Source organism: Spermophilus citellus, assembly GCF_964194105.1.
Source record: "Spermophilus citellus genome assembly, chromosome: 7".
In the NCBI taxonomy this organism is placed as follows: Eukaryota; Metazoa; Chordata; class Mammalia; order Rodentia; family Sciuridae; genus Spermophilus; species Spermophilus citellus.
The window spans coordinates 49,280,162-49,302,180 of NC_138188.1; the positions used below are offsets into that span (position 1 = coordinate 49,280,162).

Genomic DNA, 22,019 nt, shown 5'->3' on the forward strand with positions numbered 1-22,019 from the left:
GGAGCTCTTCCAAATTCATTCTATGAGGCCAACATCACCCTGATTCCGAAACCAGACAAAGACACCTCAAAGAAAGAAAACTACAGACCAATATCTCTAATGAACCTAGATGCAAAAATCCTCAATAAAATTCTGGCGAATCGAATACAAAAACACATCAAAAAAATTGTGCACCATGATCAAGTAGGATTCATCCCTGGGATGCAAGGATGGTTCAATATATGGAAATCAATAAATGTTATTCACCACATCAATAGACTTAAAGATAAGAACCATATGATCATCTCGATAGACGCAGAGAAAGCATTTGACAAAGTACAGCATCCCTTTATGTTCAAAACATTAGAAAAACTAGGGATAACAGGAACTTACCTTGACATTGTAAAAGCTATCTATGCTAAGCCTCAGGCTAGCATCATTCTGAATGGACAAAAGTTGAAGGCATTCCCTCTAAAATCTGGAACAAGACAGGGATGCCCTCTCTCACCACTTCTATTTAATTTATTCCTTGAAATACTAGCCAGAGCAATTAGACAGACAAAAGAAATTAAAGGCATAAAAATAGGAAAAGAAGAACTTAAATTATCACTATTTGTGGACGACATGATTCTATACCTAGAAGACCCAAAAGGATCTACAAAGAAACTACTAGAACTAATAAATGAATTCAGCAAAGTGGCAGGATATAAAATCAACATGCATAAATCAAAGGTATTTCTGTATATCAGTGACAAAACTTCTGAAATGGAAATGAGGAAAAACACTCCATTCACAATATCCTCAAAAAAAAAATAAGATACTTGGGAATCAACCTAACAAAAGAGGTGAAAGATTTATACAATGCAAACTACAGAACCCTAAAGAGAGAAGTAGAAGAAGATCTTAGAAGATGGAAAAATATACCCTGTTCATGGATAGGCAGAACTAACATTATCAAAATGGCGATATTACCAAAAGTTCTCTATAGGTTTAATGCAATGCCAATCAAAATCCCAATGGCATTTCTTGTAGAAATAGATAAAGCAATCATGAAATTCATATGGAAAAATAAAAGACCCAGAATAGCAAAAGCAATTCTAAGCAGGAAGTGTGAATCAGGCAGTACAGCGATACCAGATTTCAAACTATATTACAGAGCAATAGTGACAAAAACAGCATGGTACTGGTACCAAAACAGGCGGGTGGACCAATGGTATAGAATAGAGGACACAGAGACTAATCCACAAAGTTACAACTATCTTATATTTGATAAAGGGGCTAAAAGCATGCAATGGAGGAAGGATAGCATCTTCAACAAATGGTGTTGGGAAAACTGGAAATCCATATGCAACAAAATGAAACTGAATCCCTTTCTCTCGCCATGCACAAAAGTTAACTCAAAATGGATCAAGGAGCTTGATATCAAATCAGAGACTCTGTGTCTGATAGAAGAAAAAGTTGGCTCCGATCTACATATTGTGGGGTCGGGCCCCAAATTCCTTAATAGGACACCCATAGCATAAGAGTTAATAACAAGAATCAACAAATGGGACTTACTTAAACTAAAAAGTTTTTTCTCAGCAAGAGAAACAATAAGAGAGGTAAACAGGGAGCCTACATCCTGGGAACAAATTTTTACTCCTCACACTTCAGATAGAGCCCTAATATCCAGAGTATACAAAGAACTCAAAATCTTAGACAATAAGATAACAAATATCCCAATCAACAAATGGGCCAAGGACCTGAACAGACACTTCTCAGAGGAGGATATACAATCAATCAACAAGTACATGAAAAAATGCTCACCATCTCTAGCAGTCAGAGAAATGCAAATCAAAACCACCCTAAGATACCATCTCACTCCAGTAAGATTGGCAGCCACTATGAAGTCAAACAACAACAAGTGCTGGCGAGGATGTGGAGAAAAGGGTACACTTGTACATTGCTGTGGGACTGGAAATTGGTGCGGCCAATTTGGAAAGCAGTTTGGAGATTCCTGGGAAAGCTGGGAATGGAACCACCATTTGACCCTGCTATTGCCCTTCTCAGACTATTCCCTGAAGACCTTAAAAGAGCATGCTACAGGGATACTGCCACATCGATGTTCATAGCAGCACAATTCACAATAGCTAGACTGTGGAACTAACCCAGATGCCCTTCAATAGATGAATGGATAAAAAAAATGTGGCATTTATACACCATGGAATATTACGCAGCACTAAAAAATGACAAAATCATGGAATTTGCAGGGAAATGGATGGCACTAGAGCAGATTATGCTTAGTGAAGCTAGCCAATCCCTAAAAAACAAATACCAAATGTCTTCTTTGATATAATGAGAGCAACTATGAACAGAGTAGGGAGGAAGAGCAGGAAGAAACGATTAACTTTAAACAGAGACATGAGATGGGAGGGAAAGAGAGAGAAAAGGGAAATTGCATGGAAATGAAGGGAGACCCTCATTGCTATACAAAATTATATATAAGAGGTTGTGAGGGGAATGGGAAAACAAACAAGGAGAGAAATGAATTACAATAGATGTGGTAGAGAGAGAAGATGTGAGGGAAGGGGACGGGGGATAGTAGGGGATAGGAAAGGTAGCAGAATACAACAATTACTATTAGGGCATTATGTGAAATTGTGGATGTGTAACCGACGTGATTCTGCAATCTGCATTTGGGGTAAAATTGGGAGTTCATAACCCACTTCAATCTAATGTATGAAATATGATATGTCAAGAGCTTTGTAATGTTGTGAACAACCAATAAAAAAAATAAAAACATAAAAAAAATAAAAAAATAAAGCTATTCCAACTTCCTCTAGCTTTGTGTTAGAATAGTATATCTTTTTCATCTTTTCCTTTTAACCTGCTTGTGTCTTCATATTAAAGTGCATTTCTTCTGGTCAACAGATGGTAGGGTCTTGCATTTTTACCCAAAATGAAAAACTGTGTTCTTTAAATGGAGATATTTAGACCAAGATCAGTAAACTCTGGCCAGTCATTACCCATTCATTCTGGCTGCTTACACTATGAGCAATGGCAAAGTTGACTGGTGTTGTGTCCATAAAACCAAGACTTGCCAGAACTTTACAAAAAGTTTTCTGATGCCTGATTTAGACCATTTATATTTATTGTAATTGTTGGTAAGAACACCTTTAATAAATCCACTGTCCTATGTTGTGTTTTCTATTTGGCCCACCTTATCTTTTCTCTCTTTTTCTATCTTCTTTTTGGATTGAATATGTTTTAAATTTAACTTATCTCCTTTACTGGCTTGTCAGCTGTCAGTCTTTTTCTTTAAGGCTTCTAGAACACATCTGTAATGCAGTCTACCTTCTAGTGACACACCATCCACGTACAAGAAAAACAGCATACAGGTGGCCTCAACCTAGGATCTTTCACCTGGACAGTGATGTTGAAAGTGATGTATTCAGCAGAAACTATACTTTGAACTTTGATTTGAGATGTTCGATACTTTATTATAAAATAGGCTTTCTGCTAGACAGTTTTGCCAAATTATAGGCTAATACCTGTAGCTCTGAGCACATATGAAGTAGGATGGGCTAAGCTATGCTAGACATGTTAAATGTATCTTGATGATGGCAGTTCCAACTTGTGGTAGGTTTACTGGGACATAACCCACTGTTATGAAGCATGATTCCCATTTCTTCCCTCAAGATATTGTGCTACTGTCATAGATTTTGCTTCTATGTGTTAACAATTTCATATTATGAATTCAATTATTAAAGTTACATAGCATAATTTAATAATACTGTGCCTTCCGATTCTTTTTAGCCATATATTTATTAGGTATAAATGTTAACAAATATTATATAAATAATTTCATCTCTATCAAAGTTTGTATTATACCTGCTATTCTTTTTTATTTCATTAATAGTCCATTACAACACATTGGGAATTATTAGACATTTGGCTCTTCCATTTGAAAAAAATTCAGACTTTTTTCTCTCTTCAAGAAAAATTTAATATTTCTTAAAGTAAACTTTTCTCCTTTGCATTTTCACTATCAATTCAGAGACTTCAGCCAGAAGTAAGACTTTGTTTTCAAAAGTTTTATGTAGTTCTTAAAAAGGGGTCAATAGTGCAGTTCTAAAATGTTTCTAAATGTAATGTCTTGATGATGATCTAAGGAAGGAATATTTGGGATTTGCTTGTTGTATTAACAAGTCAATAAGTGACGTGAACTGGTTATGTAAGCAATTTGGTTATGGGAGATTTTTTTAATTACTAAGTGTTCACTGAATAATAACAACAGTGTGCATTTGAGACCAGGTTTAAAGATTCAGCATGCACATTAATTTGCTTTCTTTGGATCAAAGCAATACTTCAAATAAACAAAAAGCCATTACAATTAGTAAATACTGTTTTTTAAAAATGTGCCATCCTTGTTGCATAGCAACTATTGCTCCTATTATGAGCTTTTTACATACTCTGAAATAATTAAGCACAGGCAAAATTGCAGTCTACTGTTTTTGAACGTTAAAGGCATTTAAACTATGAAGTTTACTCTAATACATGTATTATATATTTATAAAGGGAACATTTCATTCCTACGCAAAGGCACAGTGACCCAAGAAAGAGATGACAATGTCATATTAGTGATTCTTCTTTATCATAAGAAGACTTTTAGGGAAGTTTTATTCGTAATCTCAATAGCTAACACAGCCAAGACCTAATTATCATTCCCTGGCTTTGCTGGCCTGGAGCTTGATTTACTGCAAGTTAAATGATGTTTATTAACAAGAAGTCAAACTATAGAAAAGTACACATGCCTAAAGACGTCTGAGACAGATATCATGGTCTTAATAAGAACTTTGAGACTATTACCTACAAGTATTTTCCCCATCACATTAACTTAGCATAAAGCAAGAGCTTAAAGTTCTACAGGGTCAGCTGCTGAATCTACTCAGTGTTAGTGCCTCACAACCAGAGCACAGCAAGCAGGAGACTAGGGTGGGTCAGAAGCAGAGATGCCCTCTCCAGTGAAATGGATCTGAAAATCCTACGTGGGGGTGACTGTGCAGGTGGGGCACATATACTCCAGCAGGTTCCCCCAAATAGTCTAAGATAGGGAGCTCAGAAGTCTGAGGAAAGGGAAGGATTGCTGATCTCCATCCATGTTAATTCCATCAGATAAATTTCCAAGTCAGAGAAGGGACATTTACAGTATCTCTTGATATATACGAACGAACAAGTCTTAAGAAGGTTGCTTTAATTTCCAGTGTCTTAGAGAAAGTGTGAGACACCATTTCGCTAGCTCTTCAGTGTGGTGCCAAAGCAAGTCTATCAGTTGAATGAATTAAAAACTATCTGTCATTTTACTTTGCATATTTTGGATTGTTAAGTTGATCATCTTCTTTTTGAATTTTAAAACATGGATTTGGTAAAGATGGGAGAAATGAATAAAAGCAGAGTAGATAATCAAGTACAATGAGGCTTGTAAACATTAAGAAGAATTGAAGTGTGGGCCTTGGAAGAAAGGAAAGGAAGGGCTGTGCTACGAGGGACACTTCCAGCAACTTTAGTCCATACTCTCGAATTTTGCTTTCACCAATATGGAACTGTAGTCATAGCAATCATTACTGCCTGACTCTGTAGGCTAAGGAACAGGGGAGCAGGTGAGGATTTAGGGAGGGCTCTTATCAGCTCATACATTTGAAGACTGGAAACAGAAAAGACTAGAGTTGGCCTGAGCCAGCCACAGCACCTAAAGGGTTTTAATTTGCTGATGGCAGAGTGGGGATTCATGGTGGAGATGTTAGTTTGAAAGTGGTCACCGCTTATTGATAGAGGTTACAAGTTAGTTATAGGATCTAGTCCCTGAGGAGAAGAGTCCAATAACAACTAGACAAATTGTTAGGACTTCAGTCAAACAATCTTGAGTTTCAGGGGCCACCTCCCATTCAAGGGAAAAATTTAAGAGTTTACAAAAAAACCCAGACTGGGAGTGTAGCTCCATGGTGGAGACTTCGGGGTGCAGGGTAGAGCCCAGTGATCAATCAAGGAGTACTGAAAATCTATGTTAGGAGATGATGTTGTCATCTCAGTGACTAGAGCTATTCATGAAGAAGGTGGGAATTATCAATTTTAAAAACATTACTCATGCTATGTAAAATTACAAAAGTAATACATTTTCACTGCTACAACTTTGGAAAATAAACAAAAGTCTAAAAATTAGAATCAGTGCATTTTTTTTCATACTCTAAAAGCAAACATTTGTTTATAATGGCAGGCTAAATGGTAACTCATTTTATTTTGCCAGGGCAAATATTTTGAAAGTTCGTAACTGACTTTAAGTCATTTTCCATTCTTTTATATTATCTTCTTATAAGAGAAGAAGAGAAGTTATAAGAACATTTTCCTTTTTTAAAGAACGTGTTCAGCTAGGTGCAGTGGTGTACTCCTGATAATCCTGATAGCTCGGGAGGCTGAGGCAGGAGGATTTGAGTTTAAACCCAGCCTCAGCAATTTATCGAGCAACTCAGTGAGACTCTGTCTCTAAATAAAATACAAAAAAGGACTGGGGATGTGGCTTAAGTGCCCTTGAGTTCAATCCCAGGTACCAAAAAACCAAAACAAACCAAACCAAAACAAACAAACAAAAATCCAACTGATCAAATGTAGATTCTAACACTTATGTGAAAAAAGTAAACATTCAGAAAAAATCATGCTTCTGCATGAGAAACAAGGGCTATCTTAATCTTACAAGATTTCAAAATCTGCTCTTACTTTTTAAATTTCCTATTATGTAGGGTAATATTTTAGAAAATACACACATCATAAACACACTTAGTGTTGGAAATACCAGAAGGGATCAAAAGTGTACCTAGAAGCAAAAAAAAAAAATCTATCTGGAACAGTATTCTAGCAAATGGGCATAATTTTAAAAAGCAAATATGACACAGGCTGGTGAAAGCCACACTATTACCTTCTCCTTCCAGCTATCGTCGCTAAGCATCTTCTGTCTAATGGTCTCCTGCAGCTGCTCGATGCTTTTCTGATGCGACATCAGCATTAATTCCCTGAAAACCATAAACCCAGAGATGAGTCAAAATGTACCTCACACTCTTCGTAGGTGACAGTTCCTGGCTTACAGACTATCCTCTCACAGCTTAGTGTTTATCCTCTTTACAATACAAGCGCATACACACATACACACACACCCACACACACCCACCCACACACACACCCCGTGTACCATTTTAATTGTTAACAGAAGTTCATAAGCACTGCATATAAGGCTAAGTATCTTCTCAGGCATTATTTTTTTCTTAATTCATAATAAGTTGTTATTTTTTGCATGAAATAGTAACAACTTATATGGAGTCACAAATATAATAAAATCTTGTAAGTTATGGTTTAAAAAGTTTGAACTAAATTCTAGAACCAAAGAAAAACACCTTGGAATATGCCTTAAAGTCAATAAATGTTTTGTCAATATTATTGACAAGTCTCAAGAAATTTTAAGAAATTGAAATTGTATTGCGTATCTTTTCCAACTGTAATGCAATAAATGTAGCAAACAATTACAAGAAAAAACTCAAAACATTTACATGGATTAAACAACTTACTCTTCAACAACCAGTGGGTCAAAGAAGAAATTAAGAAAGAAATTTAAGAATTTATTGAAATAAATGAATATGGAGACACAATATATAGAATAGTCTATGGCGTACAGCAAATATCACATTAAGAAAGAAATTCATAGCAATTAATGTTTACATCACAAAAACAGAAAGATCTCAAATAAACAACCTATTGCTGTAACTCAAGACACCAGAAAATCAGGAAGATACCAAACCCCAAATAAATAAAACAAAAGGAATAATGAAGATCTGAGCAGAAATAAATGAAATAGATATAAAAATACAAAAGATCAGTAAAAAGATCTAATTCTTCAAAAAAGTAAACAAACTGACAAAACCTTAGCTAAGATGAACTGAGAAAAAAAGAGAGAAGACTTAAATGAGAGATGAAAAGGGAGACATCATAACTGACACCACAGAAATAACAGTGATCCTAATGGGTTAGTATGAACAACACAACACCAATACATCTGATAAGCTAGGAGAAATGGATAAATTCCAGGACACATAGCCCTTACCAAGACTGAACCATGAAAAAACAGAAAACTTGAACAGAAAAACAAGTAACAAGTTTGGACCAGTAATAAAAAGCTTCTTATCAAATAAAAGTCCTGGATCAGATAGCTTCACTGCTGAGTTCTATCAAACCTTTAAAGGAGAACCAATACCAATTATTAAATTATTCCAAAAAATTAAAGAGGAGGGATTTCTTCCAATCACATTCTACAAGGCCAACATTATCCTGATAACCAATTCAGACAAAGACACAACAAAAAAGGAAACGCCAGCGGCCAATATCCTTTAAGTAGGTATGCAAAAAACAAACAAACAAACAAAAAACCCTCAAAAAAATACAAGCAAGCTGAGTTCAACATTAAAAAGATTATTCACCATGATCAAGTGGGATGCAGGATGGTTCAAACATGAATCAATATATATGATATGCTACATCATCAGAATGAAGGACAAAAACTATATCAACAGATGCAGAAAAAGCATTTGATAAAATTCAACATCTCTTCATGATAAAAACATGGAACAATTAAATACAGAAAGAACACAGCTCAACATAATTAAGATCATATGTCATAAGTTAAAAGCTAACATTATACTGAATGAGGAAAATGTGAAATCTTTCTAAGATCTGAAAAAAGACAAGAAAGCCCACTTTTAACATTTTATTCAACAAAGTTCTGGAACTCCTAGCCACAGCAATCAGGCAAGAGAAAGAAATAAAGGGCATTCAAACTGGAAAAGAGGAAGTAATATTGTCACTGTTTGCAGATGAAATGATCCTGTATATAAGAAACCCCAAAGATGCCACTAAAAAGTATCAGAACTAATGAACAAATTTATCAAAGTTGCTGGATATATCTGAAATATAAATGTAGAAAGCAATCTGATTTATACTGTCTATAAAAAATAGGAGTTTATTTAACCAACAAGGGGAAAGATCTCTACAATGAAAACTATAAAACAATGAAGAAAGAAGTTAAAGAGGATAAGAAAAATGGAAAGACATCCTGTGTTCCTGAATTGGAAGAATGAAATTGTTAAAATGCCCATAATGCCCCAAGTCAGAGTCAGAGTCAAGGCAATCTCTATCAAAATATTAATGACATTCTTCAGAGAACTGGAAAAAACAAAACTATAATTTGCATGGTGAATAAAAAAACACAAATTATGAATATACAAAATAATCCTGAACAAAAAGAACAAAGCAGAAAGCAGAAGGCTGACCTCAAAATATACGACAAAGCTGTAGTGATCGTATGGCATTGGCTTCACAACAGACACAGACTGTACATCAGGACAGACAGCCCAGGAGTAAGCCTGAGCACACACAGTAGCCAACTGGCTTTCAGCTAAGATACCAGGAACACACAGTGCAGAGAGGACAGTCTCTCAATAATGGTGCCGGGAAAATTGGTGTCCACGTGCTGAAGGATCAAACTAGGCCTGGCTCTCTTGCCAGTTACAAAATCGACTCAAAACAAATTAAAGATGTAAATGTAAGACCTAAAACAATGAAAACTGCTAGAAAAGACCCCAAACCACAGGAAATAAAAGCAAAAACAAACAGTGAAATTATGTCAAGCCAGAAAGCTCTGCACAGAAAAGGAAACAATCCTAGGGAAGAAGCAGTCCACAGAGTAGGGGAAACTATACATCTGATAAGGGATTCATATTCAATGTTTTTTAATGGGGGAATTATTGTTTTCTTTGCTGTGTTTTTTAGCTTGGTATCCTACTTGCCTATTTTTCTTTCATTTCCTGTGCTTTTGGGATCTTGTCCAAAAAAATCCTTGCCCATTCCACTTCCTGAAGTGCTTTCCCCATGTTTTCCTCTAGTAGTTTCACTGTTTCAGGTCTTATATTCATGTCTTTAATTTGTGTTGAATTTCAAAAAAAACTTGGGGAGGCCCTGAATTCAATTCCAAGCACTGCAAAAAATAAACTAAACTAAAACCCCAAGATAAAAATCTGATTTAAAAATTGGCATTAGAACCAAATAGACATTTCTTGAAAGAAGACATACAAATGCTCCTAAGGTATATAAGAAAATGTTCAACATCAACATCACTAATTATCAGGGAAATGCAAATCAAAATCACAATGAGATGTAATCTCACTCCAATAAAATTGTGATTGTCAAAAAGATAAAAGATGACAAATGCCAGTGATATGGAGAAAAAGGAACTCTTGCACACTGCTGGTGGGAATGTAAATTAGTAAAGCTGTACGGAAGTGCCTCAAAAAACTAAAAATTGAACTGCCATCTGATTCAGAAATCCCACTACAGAGTATATATATCCCAAAGAAATGAAGTTGGGATGTTGAAGAGACACCTGCATTCCCAAGTTCATTGCAAAAAAGTCAAGAAATGGAAACAGCCTAAGCCTCTATCATCTGAGGACTTGATAAAGAAAATGTGGCACATATACAGAATGGAATACTATTCAGACACAAAAATGAAATCCTGTCATTTGCAACAACATGGATGAAACTGGAGATCATGATGGTAAGTGAAATAACCCAGGCACAGAAATACAAGTACCCTGTGATTTCATTCATATATGGACATAAAAAGAGATAACTTCATGGAAGTTACTGAAGGCTGGTGAGAATGGGGGACGCTGGGAAAAGGCTGGTCAGTGGGCACTAAATTGCTGTGAGGAGCAAGTTCTGGGTGCTGTTGCTAAGTACCTACTGAACTTTTCAAGAAGCTAGGAGAAAGATCTTGAATGTTTTTACCATAAAGAAATGATAAGTGTTTTAGGAAGTATATGTGTTTAACCTGACTCAAACACTACACAATGTTTGTATATCTATAAATTTTTTTAAAATGCAGATTATATAGCAAGTTCTATAGGTTCTGCTTCATTATGTTCCTCTAACCATTTCGTCCTTTCCTTTCCAACTGCCCCAAAGCCTCCTTAAGTTCCTGGACTCTTATCTCCTATCAAGAGTGCCTGATCTCTTCATCTCTAGCCTACTCTCATGTTATTCAACATCTTTACCATTGTAAAAATAGTGCCTATATTTCTAGGTTAGGAAATTTTAATGACACAAACACAAGACACATTTGATTTGGTAATTCAGATAAGAACATCATTTGAGGGAAACTGATTTTAAAAACCTCAAACTCCAAGACCTCATTTCCAGAATCAAGTCAGACTAGGTACCTTAATAACTCTCCAACTGAAAATAAATTCTAGTTAAAATGCCGGAAATTTTTCAGTGAATTGGTCAAAAAGTGAGAAAGATGCAGAGAGCAAAACTCAAATGAAAGGCCAGAGAAAAGTTCTCAGTGGAAAAATGGTAAAATCTGAATCAAGTCTGTAGTTAAGTTAATATATCAATGATGATTTCTTAGTTTTGACAGATATACTATTGTTGTAAGAGATGGGCCAAAGGAAACAAACTCTCTGTACTGTCTTTGTAACTTTTCTATATCTCTAAAATATTCCAAGCCAAGAGATTAAAAAGGTGAAGTGAAAGGAAGAACCCCATGAGGAGGGCACAGCAGCCTATCCTTCCTAGAAGGCACCTTTGAAACCTGAGGACCAGTCCACAACCAGGATGGGCAAAGGTCTGCAAGGAACTGTGCTCACGCAGCATGTGTGAAATGCATACTCTGAGTATTTATAGTGTAGTCATCCTTCAGGACAAAACGGAAATTACCTGCTTTGAAGTTGTGGTAGGTGGAGAATTTCTAAATACAAACCAGCCTTGGTGCAGGTTTGTATCTTGAATTCCTACTACCTGAATGGTCCAAAAACCTTCATGCTGAGAATGCATTTTAATGTGGTGCTGGGTTAATCTTGCCTCACAGGAAAAACATTAAGATATTTGGAAGAAATCTATCTATAATACAGGACTCCTAAAGATAAGGCTTTAAGAACTCTTAATTTATAATACAAAAGAAAATGTTAAGAAATGGCAGTGAGAGGAAGAATGAGCAGATACAAATGGCAGCATAATCCAACCTATGATTCCAAGATACTAAATTTTCAGACAGAGATATAAAATAAGGATAATTGGCATGTTAGAAGAAATAGAAGAGTGACTTAAATGACTAAGAACAAACTGAACTTGGGGCTGAAATGAGAACCCAGCAGAGGGTTCTGCAGCACATTAATCACAGCTGGAAAAAAGAAGTAAGAAGGGCTGGGCTGGGGCTCAGTGGCAGAGCACTTGCCTCACATGTGTGAGGCACTGGGTTCAAGTCTCAGCACCACATACAAATAAGTGAATAAAATAAAGGTCCATCAATAGCCAAAAAAAAAAAAAAAAAATTCAAAACAAAAAAAACCCCCCACAACAACAAAAAAATAAAACATGACTCAAAAAATTATCCAGTGCAGTGTTGGGAGTAAAATGTATGGAGAATATAAAAGAGGTGCTGAGAGGTGGAGGACACGTCTATTCAGCCCTTCAGAAGCAAAGGAGGGGGGCTGGGGTTGGGGATCAGTGGTGCAGTGCTTACCTGGTTCGATCCTCAGCACCACATAAAAATAAATAAAAATAAAACAAAGGTTTTGTGTACATCAACTAAAAAAATAAAATAAATAAATAAATCAATATATAAGAAGCAAAGGAGGGAAAGTAGGAGGGAGCAACGTTTGAGGGAAGAGTCCAGTCTGTTGAAACCCACATGCAAGTCCAGGGAGCTCACTGGAGTCCAAGCACGACAAACAAAAATAAACCTCACACCTGACACCTCAGAGTGAAAATGAAGAACAGCAAAGTTCAAGATCTTAGAACTTGGAGAGGAAATACGGAAAGGAACATAAATATCTGAGAGCTAGCTCTTGACAGCAACAGAGGATGACAGAAAACAGCACAGGCATGTGCTCTGAGACCTGTTAGAAAATGAACACCGACCTGAAGTTGGGACCCCAAGGCCATCTTGCAGAAAGAGGCTGAGATATGGATGTCCATAAAACCTGAGCACTTACCGCCACGCCAGTTCAAGGAACTTCCAAAGAATGTGCTCTGCAGGAAGGAAGGTGGTCTCAGAAGGAAGGTCAGAAAGCAAGAAAGGGTCTGCAAAGAAACTGGCCCCCACGCAGGCAGAGGCTCCTCATCTGTGTCAGGGGCAGCTGCGCCAGGCTTCAGGGTTCATGTGGTGCAGCTAGCACCCTGGAGCCCTACTGTTTTTATCTTTGGATTTGTGTTTGTAAGTGGAGTCTGACAGATGAATCAAGCAGGCACTAAGGTCTCAGTGTTCCAGCTCTGACCCAATTACGCCTCTTGCCACTGTCCTGCCTCCCCCAGACAGTTCTCAGTCACTGTTCCCCTGGCTTCTCCCAGGGACTGACACTTCTGCCCCAGATGGGAGCAGGGCCAGGGCCTGGGGAGGTTGGTTCCTGTAGAAGTCTGAACTTAAAGGACATTAAATAGCAAACAAAAGACCACGTGGCAGCATGAGAGACAAAGGGGGAAGGAGGGAGAGGGAGGGGGAGAGGGAGGGGGAGAAGGAGGGGGAGAGGGAGAGACACTGTCAAAGAAAGAAAAATGCTGCTTTCCCACTGTTTTAACAAGGAACCTTATATTTCCGTTTTGCAACAGGCTCTGAAAATTATGTAGTTAGCTCTGCATGTAGGTAAGTGTAAACTAATACAGTCTGATTAAAATATTAATTCTGATTATGTGCAGTTAGAGGAGCTAACACAAAGAACTAGAAAACTGGACCACGAGGTAGAATGTATGTTAGAGGGCAGCTATTGGAGCTCCAGTGTTCTCCATCCTGTTCATTATTCAAGAGGAGTTTAGATACAAATTTTGGAGGTAAAATTTCAAAAATAACTACTAAAATAATAGAAATAAAAATATACTATTAGTGGAAAAATGCACTAATACACAAAACCAAAAAATCCTTCTAACGATAGGCCTAAAATGAGAAAATAGTACAGAAAGGAAAAAAAAGGGGGGCAGGGGAGAAAGAAAAGGCTTAACACAATGATCACAATAGAGGTAAAAGAGAAGAAACAGACTTGATACAAAGCTTAGTTCTATGCTCTGTATAGGAGACATTCCTAAATATAAGACATTCCTAAAATATAAGACTGAAAGGAAGAAACTGGAAAAGATCTAACAGGGATATATTACAGGGAGGAAAGAATATAACTATATTATTATCAGGGAAATAGACTTTAAGACAAGTCATTATTGGGGGCTGAAAATGATAATAGGTTTGACTTACTATGAATATTCCTAAACTTATACACATCAAATAAAGTAGTCTCAAGATAGATGGTGCAAAACTTGCTAAAACTGTAAAGAGAAACAGGCAAACCCTCACCATGTGGTAGAATTCGGCATAGCTCCCTTGGTTACAACTAAGCCGACCCAGGATCACACAGATGGCCCTGGAAGCACAACTGCACACTCTGGCCATGCAAGGTTGCAACCAAGGGCCAAGCAGAGAAAAATTCAGTAAAGATACAGGAGATGTATGGAAAGCACTAAGATCAATTTTATATACAGAGCCACATGTTGCAGAAAAATACATAATTATTTTCCAGCTCATATGAAATTGACCACATTCGAGGCCAGAAAGTTTCAGCAAATTTCAAATAATTTTAGGCTATACACCTGCTTTGCCAAACTTGATAGCCACTACCCTCAAATAGTTATAGAGCTCTTAAAATATGACTATTCCAAATTGAGATGTGCTCTAAGTGTAAATAAAATACCAGGTCTGAAAATTTAATATAAATTTTCAGACCTGGTATTTTATTTACACTTTATTTACACTTTGGAGCTACATCTCCAAAATTCAGCTTTGGAGATGTAGCTCAATGGTAAAGCACTTGCTTTGCACACATGAGGACCTGGGTTCTATCCTCAGCAAAGTGCACACATGTACACATTCACAATCTAAACTACCCCTAATAACTTTTAAAGATGATCCTGTATTTAAATAACATTTTGCTATGTTGGGTTAAGTAAAATATATTTTTAAATTTGATTTTTATTTATTTTTAATTTTTTAATGTAGCAAGAATTTGTTAAGAATTTTTAAATTACATATGCACTTTATATCTTACTTCTTATGATCTATAATCAATATTCTCTGAAATTAAAGAAATGTCAGTAACAAAAATAAAATATCTCAATGCATCTTAAAAATTTAAAAAATGTATTTTGAATAACTCATGGGTCAAATAAAAATCACAGGTGGTACTTAAATATACTTAGAATAATAATGAAATTGCTACATATCAAAACTTATGAAATAAAGCTAAGGCAGACAGGATGGATAAACATGGGATACCAGAGAACACAAATTCAGATGAAGAATGAATGATCCTCAGCTACACACACACCAGGAATAAATTCCAGGAACATACTGTCGAGTGCCAATCACACATACAACATGATTTTATTTCTGTGTATATTAAATACACACAAATCTTACATTACACTTTTCAGGAAGAGAAACATACTTGGTAAAATTAGAGCGATGCAAGCGCACAAGGGACCCTAGCTGTGGCTTTTGTAGATGTGCTTGATCAGCTGGAGGAAGTTCCCTTCCATCTACCTGCTGTGTTACCTCTGAGGAAGGAGAATCTGGGACCAGGGAGGAACATTAAGGGACTTCAGAGCTAATGGTGGGGTTCTTTGTCCTAATGGAGTACACAGATCTTGTATTTCTTTATACTTTATACCTATATCAACCTTCTCCATGTGTACTCGGTGTTTCTAAAACAATTATTGATAAAGCCTGAGCACAGAGAATGGGGAGGTGGAGGAGAGAATTCAAGGCAAAGATGAAGGTGAAGGAATGGGAAAGGGAGTGGTAAGTGGGACTATCTTCTGAGTATGGGATTCACTGACAGCCGGCGCTGAACACACAGGGTCCCTATTCAAATGGTGCTCAAAATCCAGCAAATTTGAAAGTGTGCTCCAATCCACACTGTAAAGGTCTGTCCTTTATAAGATGAGCCATACCCAGCAGGTTCTGATAACCTGCCCCATGCCTGGAGAAAAGGCAGTGAAGCAAAAGGAACGAGGGATGAGGACAGCAAATGGGGTCTCACTAAAACTTCACTTCGGCTCTCCCAAATGTCTCTAGACATTTCTGTCTCCTTCACATCTCATCTTCCTCTAACGCAAGCCAGTTGCCAACAGCTCCCAAATTCCCTGTAGTCATATCTGTTTTGACGTCTGACACTGGTGCATCCAACTTCCCAACTGGCTGCTCTCCTTTATTTTAGAAACATCTGAAAGACAGTGTTAACATTCACTTTGGCTCATGTCACATGTCGTCTGCTTCTCATGTGGGTTGTTCTAGGATGTAGCCCAAAGGGCAGGTTTACCCTGGAATGTTGTCTTTGTAGCAGACAGTAAAGAAAAAACATCAAAACACAGGATCTCTTAAAACTTCTGTTTAGAATGGAGCACGTCCCTTTTCTTGCATTTCAGAGGTAAGAACAGTGAAATGGCCAAGTCTGGTAACCGGTGTGGCTGGTGCTGTCCTCAGCTGTACTGAGGGGCGGGTGCACTGTATCACCTGGCACCCAGAGTCTGTGGCATCTCTGGAGACCCAGAACCCTGCTGTGTAAGTAGGGGACATTTCTTGCTATGGTCCTTTCTCCTGGTGATAATTTCTCAGCCCAGTTTTCTCCATAGTTCCTGGCTTTTCCTTCCTAAGATGTACTACTTTTTCATTATCCAGTTTGGCCACATCAGAAGAGGGCATTAGGGGTTTTGCTCATTGGGAAAAAAATTAGCTCTCTCAACTTTCTTTGGGTTCAAAGATGTTAGGGATAGGGTGTGCTCCTTCATAATCCCCAAGTCCTGCCCCTCTTATCTCCAGTCAACCCATGGTTTGCTTTCTGTCACTAGGTCAGTTTGTATTTTCAGAACACATATACATATCTATACATGAAATCCTATAGTAGATTCTTTCTGATTTGGCATCTTTTACTTGGCATAACTATTTTGAATTTCATCCATACTGAATTATGTATTAATAGTTCATTTGTTTTTATGCCAAGTGGTATCTGGCTGTACAAATACAGCACAAATCATCCATGCACCTGTTGTTGATTGTTAGGGGGTTGTAAAGATATGGCTACTACAGATATAGCTACTATCAATATCTGTGCATATGTTTTTGTGTGGGCATATGCTTCTTTCGTATCTCTTGGGTAAATATATAGGAGTACAATGTCTTTCAAACAAAATAGGCACCTATTTAACTCATAAAGAAACTTCCAAACCATCACTCAATAAAGCTCTACCGTTTTACATTCCCACAAGCAGGGTATGAGAGTTTCAGTTCCTCTACATCCTCTCCAACACTTGAAGGGCTTTTAAATCTTAGATATTCTAAAAGTATGTAGTAGTATCTCATTGTGGTTTTAATTTGCATTTTATGAATGACTAATGACAATGAGCATTTTTATATACTGATTAGTCGTCTATATATATTCTTTGGTGAAGTGTCTACACAAATCTTTTGCTCATTTTTTATTAGGTTGTGTACATTCAAATAATAAATGAGTTTCTAAAGTTCTTTATGTATTCTGGAAACAGTTTTTTTTTTAATATATTCTGGAGACAGGTATTTATGGCTTTTCATTTTCTTACCAGTGTCTTTTAAAGAACAGTTGTTTTTCTTTTTTTGTGGTGCAGAGAATTGAACCCAGGAGGTAAGCATTGTACCACTGAGCTACATCCCAAGTCCTTTCAGAAACTTTTAATTATTAAAATAGGGTCTCAATAAGTTACTCAGGCTGACTTCAAACTTGGGATCCTTGTGCCTCAGTCACCTGAGAAGCTGTGATTGCTGCTGTATGCCACCACACCTGAATTAAAGAACAACTTTTTAATTGTGCTCCTGACCTCCAGGACTATAAGATAATACCTTTATGTTGCCTTAAGCCACTAAGTTTATGATCAATTGTTTTAACAGCAAGAGGAAACTCGGACAATGGTTTACCTTCAAGGGATATTACACAACTAGGTATATTATTAGAATCTTATAATAGTATACTTGATCAAGAAAAAGAGCAGCACTCAATGTGGTGCAGAGAATTGAACCCAGGAGGTAAGCATTGTACCACTGAGCTACATCCCAAGTCCTTTCAGAAACTTTTAATTATTAAAATAGGGTCTCAATAAGATTAGAAAATTCCAATGAGTATTTCCAGATGGTGCCTGCAAATATCTTCAAAGTTACCTTTACTACAAAATAGATGGTATTGAATATATGAGATGCTTGACTCTTTAGTCTCCCTGAAGATAGTTACAGTTTTTATATCATGAAATGCAGAATCCATTCCATATGCATTCCTTTGATGGACTCATAATAAAGCATAATTGCTGTATCTATCCCTTTAGAACAAAACCTATACAAGTATTGCAGATCATTGCAGCTAAAATATAATAGGTCATTCCATGTTCTTGGATAGGTTGAATTAATATTATCAAAATGGCCACACTGCCAAAAGCACTACACAGATGTGGTGCAATCCCCATCAAAATACCCATGACATTTTTCACAGAACTAGGAAAAACTGTTCTAAAACTCATTTGGAAGAATAAGAGGCCCAGAACAGCAAAAGCAATAATGAACAAGAAGAGCAATGATGGACCTCAAATTATACCACAGAGCATGGTATTGGCATCAAAACAGACATGAAGGCAATGGAACAGAAGACACCCAGACCAACCCTCACAGATACAGTTGTATGATTCTCAACAAAGGTGCTAAGTACATACATAGGTTGGAGAAAAGATAGCCTTTTAAGCAAATGGTGCTGGGAAAACTGGATATCCATATATAGAAGAATGAAACTAGATCCCCATCTCTCACTCTACATAAAAGTCAACTGAAAGTGGAACAAGGACCTAGGAATGAGATCAGAAACTCTGCAACTTCTAGAAAAAAATATAGACTCAACACTCAACATATGGTACAGGCACTGACTCCCTTAACAAGACTTCTAAAGTGCAAGAAATAAAATGAAAAATTGGTAAGTGGGATGGCATCAAATTAAAAAGATTCTGCCCAGCAAAGAAACAAGTGAGAAGAGAGAGCCCACCGAGTGGGAGAAGATCTTTGCTAGCTGCTGCTCAGAAAGAGAATCAATATCTAGAATATATAAAGAAATCAGAAAACTTAACACCAAAAAAGAAAAACAAATAACCCAATTCATAAATGAGAAAAGAATCAAATAGACATTTCTCAAAAGAAGAAATACAAATAGCCAATAAATAAATGAAAAATGTTCAACATCTTTAGCAATCAGGGAAATGCAAACCTAACTCCTTTGATATTTTATCTCACTCCAATTGGAAGGGCAATATCAAGAAAATAATAATAAGTGTTGGCAAGGATGAGGGGGAAAAGGTTCACTCACATGGTTGCTGGAACTGAAAACTAGTATAACTGCTCTGGAAAGCAGTTGGAGATGCCTCATAAAATGAGGAATAGAACCACCATATGACCCCACTGTCCCACTCCTTGGAATATATCTGAAAGATCTAAAATCAGCATACTGTAGGGATACAGTCACATTTTTATTGCAGAGAAATTCACCATAGCCAAGCTTTTAAACCAACCCAGGTGCCTGTCAACAGACAAATGGTGAAATGTGATATATATATATAATATAATATAATATACAGTTTTACTCAGCCATTTAAAAAAACACAATGAAATGACAGCATTGATGGTACGTGGATGGAACTGGAGAACATCAACGTGAAGTGAAATAAGCCAGAACTAGAGTCAGGGGTTGAATGTCTTCTCTAGATCAAAACAAGAGGTGGGGGTGGGGGGAGGAAAGAAAAAGGCAGGGACTGGACTCCCATGGAAATAGAAGAGAAATCAGTACAATAGAGGAAGGGGACTGAAGGGGAGGGAGGTGAGACAGGCAAAGAGGGAACAGTAGAATGAACCTGACCAAACTTTCCTATGTACATATATGAATTTCACCATTATATACATCTATAATGCAGTAATTAAAAAAACAACAAATAAATAAAAGAAAAATTAGTAGAGTAAAAGAAAGAGAATAAGGAAAGAGAAGAGGGGAGGGAAAGGGCAAGTACTAGGGACTACAACTGAGTAAATTATATTCCATGTTTATGTAATTATGTCAAAATGAACTAATAAAACTAATAAAAAATATAGTAGGTCAGGGTTCAAATGCTAGAAATTAAGTGATCATTATTCACAGAATTTTCAGAATTATGAAGTCTGTTTTGACACTTCCACAAAGTATAAGGTGTTTTAAGTGAATTGCTATAAAAATGTGAGCTTCCATCTGTGGTGGTAACTTGCTTGACCTTATGGTTACAGAAATGACACACTGTTACACCCCTTTCATTTCCTGCTGAGCCTGTTTCTGACTCTAAGGGCTCACAGTGAGTGTTGAATGGAACAAGCAGGGAGAATAAATATGTCATTTATAAGCACTGGTAGTCCTGGACTAGAATGGCACAGGCAACAAGCAGTATACAGCAGTGACTTGTGTGTGAAAAAGATAACATGGACTCCAAAGAGAAAACCCACACACTAAAAACCCATCTTAAGACTTTGATAAGAGATAGTGATCTTATATAGAAAAAAATTAGATGGACCAACTTGGTTGTCAGGAGGAGTTTCTGTTAGGAATCTAGAGGAATTATGAGAACTAGAACATTAATTTTAGAGGCCTGGTCATATTTTTCATGTTATAAAAATTGCAGCTGTTAAGGCAGCAGAGTTTCTCTTCAGAGCCAGTTCTAGCAATGTGGATGCTCTAGAATTATAGAAGACAACACAGATTTAAAATAAGGATGATTGTCACTAGAATCCACAGTCTGCACTTCACTCTTGGCTCAGATGCTGCAAATCAGAAGATCTCTGGGCCTGGAGAGAAGCTGGGGGCCTCCCAGCTTTACAATGGTACCAGCTGTTTGATTAGAATTAAATCCATTTTCACCCATATACACAGCAAATATTTATTGAGTGTTTGCTGGGTGTCAGGCACTGTTTCTGTCTCTGGGGACACAGCGGTTCTTTCTTGTTGCTCCTTAGGACTATGTTTATACATTCTCACAGTTTTAGAAGAAATGAAGCCTGAGTAGTAAATGAGTCACAGGGGCAGACCAGCCCAGGGTGCTCGGCAGCTGGCTGCCGATGTTCTGCATAGATTGCGGAGGAAGTGTGGCTATTCCTCACCTTCTAACCTGCAATGTCATCAGATTGGTTTTTGTTGAGGCAGGGGGTTTGGTACTTGGGATTGAACCTGGGGTGCTTTACCACTGAGCTACATCCCCAGTGCAATAGTTGTTTGTTTGTTTGTTTTTAAATAGAATTGTTGAAGTTGACACAATAGGAAAATTGGGGAAATACTTGTAGTTAAGAGTATTTTTTTAAAAAAATAGTTTTCAATTCTGAGACGAACGAGAATTTCATTTCTTACAGACATTTAGGAATCTAGATTCCCTTAATTATAGAAAAAATGTAACTGCAAACAAATGTCAAAGCATACTGCCAAAACAACAGCTTTACATTCTATTTCACAAGTGAAGACATCTTCACACTGTCAATCAAAGAGATCATCTTGATTTTGTCACAATTCCTATCTCCACTAAAGGCTGAGATGAGAAGTTTGGCAAACCAGTTGTTTTGAAGCTACTGATGAATAGGGTATCAGAGAAAGAGCTGCATCTTGGAGGAAAAAACCTGCTAAGATTTATTATTTTAGAATATCACTTAGAATGCTTCATTTCATAATGCTTTAAACTAATGGGATAACATCCAAATTGAATTACTCTGAGGATTAATTTTTACAACAGTATGAGCAAAGCAGATAATACTGAATTCAACAGATATTTACTGAATATCTGCATGGATAGTGCAGGGTATAAATTAACACAATATGATGCTTGAAGGGAATTACAACTTCAAGAAAGATGAAAAAG

General features: G+C 36.9%; 1 protein-coding gene across 2 annotated transcripts in view; it reads right to left on the reverse strand.

Moving 5' to 3' along the window:
- The window catches only part of LEKR1 (leucine, glutamate and lysine rich 1), a 195,819-nt gene that overhangs the window by 44,605 nt on the left and 129,195 nt on the right, over positions 1-22,019 (reverse strand). For both annotated transcript variants that reach the window (XM_081302792.1, XM_081302791.1), the window contains one exon: positions 6,929-7,022. In XM_081302792.1, the coding sequence (XP_081158918.1) occupies positions 6,929-7,022 (94 nt within the window). The remainder of the gene's footprint in view (positions 1-6,928; positions 7,023-22,019) is intronic.